This window comes from Zeus faber (assembly GCF_960531495.2).
Source record: "Zeus faber genome assembly, chromosome: 14".
Classification (NCBI taxonomy): domain Eukaryota; kingdom Metazoa; phylum Chordata; class Actinopteri; order Zeiformes; family Zeidae; genus Zeus; species Zeus faber.
In genome coordinates, this window is record NC_137200.1 from 13,107,272 (window position 1) to 13,121,355 (window position 14,084).

At 41.2% G+C, this 14,084-nt stretch overlaps 1 protein-coding gene across 1 annotated transcript; it reads left to right on the forward strand.

Moving 5' to 3' along the window:
* Positions 1-3,610: 3,610 nt before the first annotated feature.
* slc13a2 (solute carrier family 13 member 2) lies at positions 3,611-13,868 on the forward strand (the record flags this gene model as incomplete). The annotated part of the gene is made up of 12 exons (XM_080013431.1): positions 3,611-3,712; positions 6,714-6,842; positions 7,052-7,188; positions 7,893-8,162; positions 8,316-8,486; positions 9,261-9,383; positions 10,034-10,243; positions 11,098-11,198; positions 11,381-11,496; positions 12,505-12,666; positions 13,482-13,619; positions 13,743-13,868. The coding sequence occupies 12 exons, from the start codon at positions 3,611-3,613 to the stop codon at positions 13,866-13,868; spliced, it is 1,785 nt and encodes a 594-aa protein (XP_079869557.1).
* Between the last annotated feature and the right edge of the window lie 216 nt (positions 13,869-14,084).

Sequence of the window (14,084 nt, forward strand, 5' to 3'; positions counted from 1 at the left end):
ACCTTTGAATGCTGGACATGTTATAGCCTTATTCAATCGGGGAACAATTCTCTTTGATCAATTCTGTTGTTGTCGTGGAGAATATGTCTTTGATTCTTTATCAAAAAGGCAGCAGTGAAGGTAGAGTTAAGTTCCCAGGTAGACTTTTATCACAAAGCAACAAAACCCGAGCTGAACATCTGTCTTTCCAGGACCGGCGCACATCTTTTATACATTGGCTGCTCCTACTTTTAGAGTCTTGCCTACAATATTTTCTGTGATGAATCCGTCTCATGTTTTTCCTGGATTCCCTTTCCTAGACAATACTGGTGGTGCGGCGCTCCCCTAATCTCTCTTGCTTTACTGCCTTTTGCTGTGGCGTTGACATACTATACCCACAGGCATGTGTGCTATCCACAGCTGCCTCTATTTGTGGTGCTCTTGCTGCAGAGATATATCCATTACTAGTTGGGTTTCCCGTACGTATGTGCTTAATATTACACCATACTGTCAATCCTTCAGGTCTTCCCAAACAGACGCAGTCACATCTACACTGCTCAAAGGTCAATGTGCAGCCCAGGGGATTCCTGTTCAAATGCTTAAAGGCTGCGAAAAAACACTGAATAGATGGGTTGGTTAATATCTATCAATACACAATTACAACATAAATCAATTCACTAGATATTTCCAAATTAAAACTTTAAATTTGGCATGCCCAAATGAAAATCCATTGAAACAGCCAATGTATTTCACATTTATTTTAATGTTTACATTTTTAGTCAGTGAACGTACACATTATTGCGTTACCTCTCTAGTGCACAAAGCAATTATTTCTCTTTGCTAACCAATTTCCTACGTGTTATACTGTATATCAATAGCTACCTAGTCCAATGTCATGTTGAGATTACTTCTAGAGTTAAAAAAAATGCCAATGCCAATTACCAGCCTTACCGAAAAAGTAACCGGTAAGGATTTGAACACAAGAACACTACTGTATATCACACCAAAACTGACAATTCACTCATGCAATATTACTATTATATGTATAATTTCTAATCTATACTGTTTACTTATTTATCATATCATTTAATTTAGAATTACCAATTTATTAATGCTTCATTCTATTGTGCCAATCCGTTGCTACTGCAACACTGTAAACTTCCCCACTGTGGGATATATAAAGGATTATCTTTACTTTATTTTAACCGGCACAAAAATCATTTTGTAAGCAATTTCCCCCAATTTATATTGATCAATTTAGTTTTATCAATTTAAAATGCTTTGTGATATAATCTATTAACAAAGCACAAACTGCAGTTCTGAAAACAAACACTCATCATACTCCTCATCTTTATCAAAATGCATTAATGGACCAACAGACACTTTTTCCAGCAACTTAGTATCTGCTACAGCTCACCACACCACTATGATCAACATCACAATCATCTCTCTGAAAACAATCCAACAGTTCAAACCATTCAATATCTATTCATAGCACCGTAGCATAGACTACTGTTGTAAACTGGCACTTCAATTCAATTTGATTTTCATTTAGTCTGCTAAACACCACTAGTTAATCATAATCACACAGAGCGCCATTAGCACGAATATTAGTTAAATCACTCAGTTCTGCAGCTTCCTCTGCTGAACCAACATCTTACTAAAATGACTTTCTCAACTCTCTTTGCTCCAAGTTTCATCATAGAAACATAGAGTCCCCAATGCCTCATGTTCTCACTTTTCCACTTTCATCATCTTTCTTCCTACTGACTGTTTCCTCCTCATCAACTTCCATAATCCTATCAGTCTATCAACTGGCTTTTCAGCTCTCTCTCGCCCTGTTGTAAATTTTCCAGACTATTTCAACTTATTTTAAAACTCCCTGTTAACTTCCCATCTCTTCCTCTCCCTCGAATTATCTCGCACACTGGCAGCCTGCAGCTGTTATCTGAAAACAGGCTGTTAGAGAGAGAGAGAGAGAGAGAGAGAGAGAGAGAGAGAGAGAGAGAGAGAGAGAGAGATCACTTTGCTACAGAGGGAGCAAGAGTTATCTATATACTGTATATATTGTTTACTAATAATGTATTCAATTATGTCGACTTTATAATTTATTTATATAAAAAAAAAAAAAAAAAAAAACAAGAACAAACAATAAACCAAAACCACGATCATCTCGATCGATGCAAATTTGGCCACTTTATCCACGGTCCTCTCGGCCGATATTTCCACGACCCTTCCGAAGCTACGCAGCACGTAGCTGGTCTGTCACGCAAACCCCCATGTGTGAGTTATGTAATAAATTACTGTGGGAGTCTCTGCCCACAGGTGGGGTTTGAGGGAGGGAGACATGACGAGACGAGTATTTCTTGCCTTGTTATGCCAACACGGCGAGAGTTTTTAATGGAGAGAGGAACAAAAAGACTCGCCGGCCAAGTATAAATAATAATGATGATGATGATGACGATGAAGATTATGACAACGATGATAAAAATAATAGTAATAATAATTTGGGCACAGGGGGAACGGCGTTCCGCTCTGGCTCCTGGTCGACTGGCGACAGACAAACAATTAGAAAGCGCCCTGCCTCGCGTCAGATCAATCGGCACCGTGCGGCCACTGACTGATCCGACGCGAGGCAGCTTAGCGGCCACAGGAAAGGGAGCCGTGGTGTCGTCTGCAGCTGGTGCTTGACCAGGCCCCTTGGTCCGCCATAATTACTTGTAGTCATATTCGTACAAGATGAAGTGATAAACATATGGACATTCGACGAGTTTCACTTTTTATAGATTATCTTATCTTCTTAATTCTTGCATGAGAAATACGTAGGTTTATATTATTCACTGAATATATTCACCTAAAAATATTTTCAAGGACCACATTTCAAACAACTTGCAATTTATCAATCATGTCTGAGTAGAAAACAGACTTATAGTTTATGCAAATAATTATACAAAATATATGTTTTGTAAATATTCCAGCATATCTTTCGTATAATATTACACAATGTTTCATATATTTTTTTCTTCATATTATTTAAATTAAATAATATGTAAACTATGTACTAATATGTAACTTTTCATGGTTACATTACATATACATTCATGAGGCTTTGATTTGTATATGGCAGGTGCAGGAATGAATCATCATTGTGTTTGTGTTAATCGGTGTCACTGAAATGGGCTTGGATGTCCGTGCACATGTGTCTGAACTTGAACTTTGGTTAAGGCTGAAAGACCTGTATTCCTTCAGATGATAACTCTGCCCATCATGAGGTTATCTCTCTCTCTTTCTCTCTCTCTCTCTCTCCCTTGGCCCGTCAATATCCCTCGATTCACTCCTATTTCACCTTCTCGTTTTGAACTCGTCTCGTTTTCCTGTCTTTAATTCCACTCCCCTGTTGGTGAGTTAATGATCGACCCCGACGACTCCTAAGAAATATATAAACTGTGATCTGTGAACTGTAATCTCTTTCTCATTACCCACCTTGCAGTGCCGCTCAGGAACCCTGCTTGAAACACATCTAGTATCATTTCAATATATATTATACTTTCTGGTCACCTGTGGGTCACTGGGCCCTGTTTGGTCATTTCTGCCTGGAATCCTTGTCCTTGGGCTGCAGGTTTGGACAGCCATGGCACGGTGGCCTGGGATTCTGTGGAATCACAGAAACTACCTGATCATCATCCTTACACCACTTCTATTTCTTCCTCTGCCTCTTGTTATCCCTGGACCGGTGAGTGTGTGTGTGTGTGTGTGTGTGTGTGTGTGTGTGTGTGTGTGTGTGTGTGTGTGTGTGTGTGTGTGTGTGTGTGTGTGTGTGTGTGCGTGTTAAGAACTTTTGCTCGAAAATGAAATCATCTTTCCTGTCCTCAGTTGTAGATTATTATTAATAATAAACTAGGAGTTCTAACTTCTCCAAATGCAAAATTCAGGACCCAAAGGTGATTCTATTGGACCCTAATGAGACATTCCGGGTGTTCTGGTGTACGTACAGCGGGTGTTTTTGAAGCAACTTACATTGACCACATTTATCAGTCGTCAATAATCAAAAAAAGACAAAATTATTATAAATAAATATATTGATAACACAAACAGACCATGAGGATAGGGGTTGAAGAGATGTGGAGTTCTTCAAATAAAACACATTAAAATAAATAAAACAAATAAAAAATGTTTGCAAGGTTGAATGGTAAATAAGTAAGTAAGACAACATTTACCTCAGTATAAATCAGATATAGTTCAAGTTCAAGTTCAAGTTCAAGTTCAAGAGATTATTTGTCACACACATATACATACGATCATACATACAGTATATTCAGTGAAATGTCTGACACCCGGTGATTACGCACAATAAGCTCTATAAGCTGTAAAAATACTAAAAATACTTAAATGTGCATAATCGACACGAGGTACCTCGCGCAGGCGGCCGCAAGTCGCGGCGCCACAATTGCGATGTGTATAGTGTGTTATAGTGTATCAGGTATTAGGTGTACTGCTTTATGCTAACACGGTGAAGAGTTAGTAGGCTGGTATACTGTATATTACCAACTTTTGCCTTATTTAAAAACAAACTCCTCTTTCAGAAAAATATGACATAATATGAAATGTTGTTTTTTTTTGTTGTTTTTTTTTAACCTGTGCTGTCAGCATGCTGGGAATACAACACAGAGTATTTGTATGCCATTGCATCCAGGACAGAGTTAGTCTGCAAGTGGAGTTCAACTTCTCAACCTGCAATGCAACTCTTTATTAATTCTTAAATCATCAAGAACTGCTGCAATAACTCTGTCCTGTGGACGACCTGTAGGATGACAAGAGCACAGTTTTTGGTTGTAGAGAACCACCACCAACCCCCCTCTTTGGTGAACTATTTACCATGTTTGGTTCTATAAACAACTAATTACTACTCCAAGAGGGGGAGAATCACCAGGGGTGAGACAAATAAACATAGAACCAAACAACATTTACACAAAAACATAAACACCGGATGACAACATGCATTGACATGATATGAAATGTTAATGAGATATTCTAATATACAGTATTGAATGTATGATTTGGATTTTATATAATCTACTTTGATGTAATATCTTCTTACAGTACGTTTTAATTGGCATATCTTATTCATATCTGATTATTTATAACATTTATTTATTACAATTTTATCTAAACTTCTACCCTGACACCACAGTTGACAGTAGATAGATTTGCATCTGGAGGAGACCTGTAAATTTTTAACTTGAAAGGCAAGGGCATGAGATAAATAGTTTATCTTTATTGTCATGGGGCAAAAGGAGTGTGTGTGTGTGTGTGTGTGTGTGTGTGTGTGTGTGTGTGTGTGTGTGTGTGTGTGTGTGTGTGTGTGTGTGTGTGTGTGTGTGTGTGTGTGTGTGTGCGTGTGTGTGTGTGTGCGCGTGTCTGTGTGTGTGTTTGTAACATGACATGCCGCCCTGTTTCATTGTTACTGTAAAGAACTTGTGATCTGGTGGCTGATTGTGGTTGTTGCTGCACCTTCTGTGTGTGTGTGTGTGTGGGGAACATTGGTATTCAATGTTCAATCGTGTGCATATGGACTTTGGTGGCCAACTACTCCTGATCTATACATGGATATACTGTACATACTACATACTGTATGCATGTCTATTTGCATTGTCGATAGATGACTCTCTGGAAAAACACTAAAATAATCATCAACGTCAGCTGGTCTTCCGTTGTCTTCAAGATTACGTTTCTTGAACTTCCTTGAAGACCGGACGAGCCTCCCGGTGAGGTTGGGCTTGGACAGTCTGGACAGGACGTAGCGGCGGAGAGGAGGATGAGAAGGACAAGGATCAACCTCCATCCCGGGGAACCCCTCTCATCCTCTCTTACCTGGAGCACCTTCAGCCACAGGCTCAATCGCTCCACGGTTTCTTCATCAGACTGTCGCGTTCCCCCTTGGACGAGTGCTTTGGATTATAAATCTGGATCATATTTCCAGATGTTCACCTCAGAATGCACCTTCCCCATCTCCATCTACTTTAATAACTGAGGGAGTAAGAGGGATGGGTTACAAAAGCCCAAAAAGAAAATACAACTCTCAATTCAATTGTCCTTGGCTCGGTCACAGTTACAATTGATGCTATTTTTCTTCAGCTCTTCCACATGTTTCTCCCCCATGATTACATCCCAATCCTGTTTTCTATATAATCCAGCTTTTGAAGGTAATCATATCAACAGTGACCAGGTCATACCGTTTACTCTCTAACATCTCCAATGTCCATTTGGGAACACTGGAACAGTAACATCTAGGGAGTGGGCAAGGTAGAGCAAGCCTGGCGCAGATGGAATACATGTCATGACAACAACTTCTCTCCTGTGTGTGTGAGGATGGGAGTTTTACATGTTGCTCGTTGATTGCTCCAACGAGAAACAGGCATACAGCCACCCTGGTCCTGGGCCCAATTACATACTGTATCCAGACCCAAGACAGGTGTGGCTGCTTAAACCACACCACCCCCCACACCACAATCTGTTTGCAATGAGCCGTGTCCAACACAATGTGTGTAGAGGTTGGCCCTTGTAGTGGCTATGGACCAGGCTGGGGTTGAACAAGTGCATTGCAAAAATCAATATGCTAATGACGTCTAAGACACTTGCATTGAGAGTTTTCAAAGTTGAATGCAGTTTGATGTTCACATGGACCTGGCAACATCTAATTTCTATATGTGTGTGTGTGTGTGTTTATTTCACAGGAAGCACGATGTGGATTCGCCATCATTCTCATGGCGCTCTACTGGTGTACAGAGTGCATGCCTCTGGCGGTAACGGCCCTGCTACCAGTGGTGCTCTTCCCTATGATGGGAATCATGAAGGCTGGAGAGGTAGTCCATCTCCACACAGTTCATCCTGGTTGTTTTGGCAGATTTTTTTCTTTTTTTTGAACGCAAGCTAATTATTAGGCAGAATTCTGGACTCTGGAATCAACGAAACAACTGAAAAGATTGATTAAAGAAAAGAACACGTCACTTAGTACAACATTTCAATGTGTTCATTTTGGGGCTTGTGTGTGTGTGTGTGTGTGTGTTTTTAGGTGTGCGTTGAGTATCTGAAGGACTCCAACATGTTGTTTATTGGTGGATTGTTGGTCGCCATTGCAGTGGAGCAGTGGAAGCTTCACAAACGCATCGCCATCAGAGTCCTGCTGATCGTTGGAGTGAGACCTGCTCTGTAAGGACACGCTGTCCACACATCCAAACACCGTTCCTGCCAGAATCATCTGGGTGTGATAGATGAAGAATCACAATGTAAACGCCTGGCAAAAAGCCTTTATCATAGTAATATAATTCAATGATATGATCTTGGAGACCACATGCGCCATCTTGAGTTTATTCCGCCCTACATGTACACGAGCAATTTGTCATGTTGAGGATTGGGGCGTTTCTACAGACAATGAACATGAAAAAGCCTAACGGTCTAAATAAATTAACAAATAAATAAATAAATAGAATATAAAAGTAAAGTAAAAATAAAACACAATTTTGAAATAGCCAAATATTCACAAACAGCTGAAAAATAAAAAACAGAAATAGTCAAAAATACAGTAAAAATATACAGAATACACAAATGTTATTCTATGCACAAGATAAATTATTGTTATATAGGGTATAACTTATAATGATAAATTATAAGTAAACCAATTGTTGGTATCAACCAGTCTTGCTTATAACTCGAGTCACCACAATATATTAGCAAAATATTATTTGGATATATGATCAATGTGAAATTGTAATACACTTTGGTTTAAGTTAAGTCACAGTTAAGAGGTTTCTGAACACCACATGGTTCCCCACATTATTGGAAGGTTAAAGTTATCAGAAACACTACACACTTACAATATTTTACCTCCCCTAATCCTTTCTCGAACCGACCAGGTTAATGATGGGGTTCATGATGGTCTCGGCATTCCTGTCCATGTGGATCAGCAACACGGCCACGACGGCCATGATGCTCCCCATCGCACAGGCCGTGCTGGATCAGCTGAGGGACACGGAGGCTCGGGCGGACGAACGAGAGCTCCAGGCTCCCGGGGAGGACAACCACGCCTTCGAGCTGGACACCAAACAGAACAAAGTGGATGTGACGGACGAGAAGGACGAAGTCACAAAGACCAAGCTGGATGCGGATAAACGTAAGCGGGAAGGGTAGGAAGGAGATAGATAGATAGATAGATAGATAGATAGATAATAGGCTTCTTAGAACACATTTTCCTACTACTTTTTCATATGGATGCTGTGCCATGAATTTACTTTACTTTTTCCTTATTTTCCAACTCGTCCACTAGATGAGATCTCCAGCATCGAGCCGGTTGCAGGTTCCTTGGAGGCACGGCGAGAAGAGAGGGCGCAGAGGTACGGCCTGCTGACCAAAGGGATGTCTCTGAGCGTGTGTTACTCTGCAAGCATCGGAGGCACGGCCACGCTCACCGGCACGACGCCTAACCTCATCCTAAAGGGACAAGTGGACAAGTAAGACACGCATACAAGTTATTCCACCCTGCGCCAAAAAACGGGTGGAAAAACATAAACATGGTCTTCGAGCGGTAAACGATTGAGTCCCTGTCGAAACATCGGCTGTATTATTGAAAGTTGACACATGAATCATGCCGTTACCTTTCCAACAGTAAAACCGGGGCAACCAATGCAATATATCTATGCTATCCTATAGAATACAAATAGAAAAAAACAGCCACATACAGTATGAGGATTAAGTTGAAGATAGAAAAAATTGGGAATGTATAATAAACAATACAAATAACTATAAACCCCAGATAAACACGACATAAGATTAAACAAATATTGTACATTTATTGCCATTTTTTATATTCTTTCCTTTTTATATATTTTTTATATTTTGTATTCATTGCTTTATTATTGTCTATCGTCTATGTAAAGTGTTGCTGCCACTGCCGCTATCTATCTATCTATCTATCTATCTATCTATCTATCTATCTATCTATCTATCTATCTATCTATCTATCTATCTATCTATCTATCTATCTATCTATCTATCTATCTATCTATCTATCTATCTATCTATCTATCTGTCTGTCTGTCTGTCTACCCATCTACCTATAGTATCTATCTGTCTGTCTGTCTGTCTGTCTGTCTGTCTGTCTGTCTATCTGCCTGTCAGATAGACGTCTGTCAGTCACAATGTCTGTTTGTCTGTCTGTCTATCCATCCATCCATCTACTTTCCATACTAACCCTCTGTTCTCCTCTCCTTCCGTCTGCTCTGAAGGATCTTCCCGGAAAACGGTGACATCATCAACTTTGCCAGCTGGTTTGCTTTCTCCTTCCCCAACATGTTGATCATGCTGGTGCTGTCCTGGCTCTGGCTGCAGTTCCTGTTCATGGGAGCCAAGTACGACGCACTCACTCACGCGGGCACAACACACATAGAATATTGTATTGTGCTCAGTGGAGGAAACAAACTCATTGCTTTGACATAAGTTCCCTACCTAACTTAACTCCAGTGACTCCATTTAAGGGGACTCAGTTTTACATCACTACATTTCAACGAGATTATCTTTTACTATTTAGTCCTCCTCATTTTTCAGTGAACCCTTGAAGAACTTCCTATGTTTATACAATTTTTTTAAGATGTAAAAGTTTTAAGTAAGTGGAAACGATAGGAACAGCCACCGCAACTGCACCATCAACACTTTAAGCTCGAGGGTCAGGCATTAAGAGCCAAATGTGATTGATACTTGAATGCATTTAATACTAAGTAAAAGTACCTCATTACATGAAATAAAGTAGTTAAAGTAGGGTTTTTTTCAGTACTTCTATGTAAAACTACAAATACTTAAGTACCTCAGGGAAATGCTGAGTGGAGGCCTTTTACCTCCACCAGTCTGAGATTCACTCAGGGTGCAGGATAGGAGAATTTCTTGTGTTTTTTGGGACATTGGGAGGTGTCCCAAGTCCAGACTTTCAAAATAAAACTAAAATCCTACTTTGATCGCTCAGCCCTTTGTCTTTCTCTCCCGCGCGTTGTACTTCTCCGCTCAGCATGAAGAAGTCGTTTGGCTGCGGCGCGAGCAGCGACAGAGATAAGGAGGCTTACGCCGTGATGAGGGAGGAACACAGGAAGCTGGGTGGTATTTCCTTCGCGGAGGGGGCGGTGCTCACCATCTTCACGCTGCTGGTGGTGCTGTGGTTCACCAGGGAGCCAGGGTTCATGGACGGCTGGGCCACCGTGCTCTTCAACAAGGGCGGCGAGTAGGTCTCTCTCTTCGCTCTTGGATTTAAAAGATTGCATCAAAGAGTCAATATGCTATGATAAGTGGAGTTCAAATTCTCATACTGCAGAGCCACCCTTTATTCATCATCAAGAACAGCTTGTAATAGACAAGTTATTAATTTAAATTAATGAATGAAAAAAACAAATTATTATTAGATATTGGACTTTCTTTTTTTACGTAATTGTTTTCCTGCATTGCTTTGTTTTCATTGTGTCTCTTTATCAATGATTTAAAATTACCTTTCACCGGCGCCAAGTCTCTGGTCTCAATGGACTCTACCTGAAAAGAGAAAGGTTGAATTAAAGAATAATATAAATAAAATATTAAATATAAAACACATCATGACAATTTAAAAAAAGCATATTCATACATCTTAAGTTGCACGTTTGAATTCCCGCATTTAATGCACCCACATTGAAGGCCCCCGCAAACAAACCATTGTCCCTATAATACTTTGTTACTTTACACGTCATTCATATTTTTATATACTATTCAATTTTGCATTTCACTGAGACAACAACTCTGTGTATTTTTCAGCAACTTCTTAGTACTTCATTTACTTACTTTTTTATTATTTTTAGTACTTTTTTTATCTTACCTTTTGGAGCTGTTCATTTCTTATTGAATGCATATAGTAAGAATTTAGTGCATATCCTCTCACTCTGTACTACATGTTTCCCACTGAGCTGCTCCAACGGCTGAATTTCCCCAATGCTATTTGTCGTTCTCCATTTCCATTTTCATTATCTCAATCCCACTCACCACGCACGCCAACCCCGCTGCCACCGCCGCAGCCCCAAATATCTGACGATGTGTCATTGTTCTTCACAGGTTTGTGTCAGATGGAACCATCGCAATCCTAATGTCAATGCTGTTCTTCGTCATACCTTCCCAGATACCCCGGTTGAGAGGCTACGGTGTTGATGAAGAGGGTGAGGCACAGGAAATGTACACGATAAAATGTTGTGATCTATAATCTGTGTTTTTTAAAATCGAATAAAACCTTCATATCCAGGATTTAAACCAAACGCTGCCATCACAATCGGCAAACCCTCTATAATTCGAGAGTAGGGCCTATTTTTGATTCACTCAACTCTGCTCTTGTTTCCTACAGGAAAGCAGATAAGGGCTCCATCTACGCTCCTCAACTGGCAGATGGTGCACGAGCGAATGCCCTGGAACATAATCTTGCTGCTGGGCGGGGGCTTCGCTCTGGCGGCCGGGAGTGAGGTAAACATAAGATGCGTCCAACAAAAACGACCAAATAGATGCAGGGGGCGCGAAATTGTTATCAGGTTCTGTTTGAGTGTTATGTTAAAAAACACGCACAAACGTCTCATTGACATATCAAGTTTTCTAAATACATAGTTTGAACATCTCTGAAAGGATCGAGGCAATGCACCAAGCAGGTCGGCCTTAATCCACAATCATCCACAAGTGTCCCAGAAGTTTTCCATCCTAAGCATGAAGCTGGTAGAGACAGCGCTTCTCATTTCTGCTGTTGTGAAGATATGGGATTTATTCCACCGGCCAACTAAAGCTTTATTACTGCAGTTTACTGCGTATCCTCTTAGTCAGACTCCGGTAAACACAGTCTTCCCTGTGACAAAGTTTTATTTCTTTCTGGATATTTGGCCATCCAGGACTGCCATGTTTATCATAAATCCAAGTTAGTTTCTTGATTTCGAAACACCTCAAGGTAAACACGGATGGTTCCTTGTTATGGATAGCGTACGGTGTCCTTTATAAGCTTCAGAGGTGTCAGCGAAGATAAGATAACACTTTATTAATCCCTAAGGTGAAATGACACGTAGTACCTACAGTGTAGTTGAAGTACACCGTTGTCGGTCCAACCTGACAATAAGCTTGATTAGGGTTTGGGTTAATCTTGGAGTGAGCAAGATGTTGTTTTGAGTGATAGCAGACTTAGGGAATATATATATATATATATATATATATATATATATATATATATATATATATGCGTGTGGCAGTTTCGCCTGCCACACACCACCCGAGTGGTGTTTTCAGGGCCCTCCGACACAGAGACACATACAATGGAGTAAAAGACACACAAGAGCAGATGGGCAGCTCTGATGACAAGTGTGTTTGACCTGCTGCTTATTAGACCAATCAAAGAGCAACAGGTATACAGCCCCATTGATCCCAGGCCCGATTACCTAGACCCAAGACAGGTGTTAAGACTTGATTGCCATTCTCATTCTCATGCCTTTGCAGAAATCGGGTTTGTCTAAATGGCTGGGAGAGAGCTTGGCCCCCCTGAAGAGCATCCCGGCTTTTGCCATCACCGTGCTGCTCTGCCTGCTGATCGCAACCTTCACAGAGTGTTCCAGCAACACGGCCACGACCACCCTATTCCTGCCCATACTGGCCTCCATGGTGAGGCGCACACGCGCACGCACTTGCAATCCGGATGACAAGTTTTGTGTAAATAGACAAGAAAAAAAAAAATTGGAAATATCTTGCAGGGGGTTTAGCTGTGTATAAGAAGACGTAAGGGATAATGTGCGGCCACCCGGTCATTTTCGCAAAATAACCCCCGAGCGGAGGGGTCTTGTGTCACTGAAGGAGTCTTACACCGCAAGAGCGTAGAAAACGATCTACTTTACCCTACATATGTCTATCCTATTTACTGTTATTGATGTCAAATTGGATATATCCGCATTCATCTCAGCTTTACCTTGTAGGAGGAGTAATACAGGGGACGTGAATCATTTTAATTTCTATACTTTATTAATCCCTTTAGGGGAAATTGGTTCTCTGCATTTACCCATCCTAGTATCTGGCGTATCTAGGAGCAGTGGGCGGCAGCTGCGCCCTGGGAGCATTTAGGTATTTGTGTCTTGCTCAAGCACACCTCAGGAGGAGCCAGGGGTTTAACCGACAGTCTTCCGTCGCCCACGAGGGTCATCATTGACAGACATGGGTGACTTTATTCAGAAATTACTGACTGCTGATTGCTGGTCTTTAACAAACTGAATGGAATATTCCACAGAGCAGTGTGATAAGTCCATGTAGTCTACACCGGGCAATGACAATTACAATCCAGTGGGTCCTTTTAAAATCCAATGGACTCTCCATATGTGTTGTGATTGGTTATTACAATGTATGAGTGTGACAAGACCAGGCCTTTCAAACGACGGGCAGCCTCGTTTCTGTGTTTACAAGTTTACACCGTATTTTGTGCTCCCCAGGCCACGGCTATTGAGATTCATCCGCTGTATGTGATGATGCCATGCACCATCGCTGCTTCCTTTGCCTTCATGCTTCCCGTGGCGACACCGCCCAATGCCATCGCCTTCTCTTTCGGAAATCTCAAAGTCATGGACATGGTGAGAAGACGTTCGCATTGCTGTGTTTCTTTTTATACAGTATGGTAGCGAGGAGGTGTCGCTCGAAACCTGTTTTGTGCCGCGCTAACGCCACCGTCTGTGTGTGCAACTCTGTCCCCGCAGGTGAAGGCCGGCTTCATGCTGAACATCATCGGGATTGTCACCGTCAATTTGGGCATCAACACCTGGGGATACGCCATGTTTAAAATGGACACCTTCCCGCAGTGGGCCAATATCACACACACCTAACCCTGAGCAGGAGGGAGGAAAGAGAGAGAGAGAGAAGAGAGAGAGAGAGAGAGAGAGAGAGAGAGAGAGAGAGAGAGAGAGAGAGAGAGAGAGAGAGAGAGAGCTTCTAAATGAGAGGAGAGCCAGATGGAATGCATTCATTAGACAGTTGAGATTGTCAAAGGAACACAGAGTAAATGAACACCCAGGTGATGTCAGCTTTCGGGGAGACAGAAA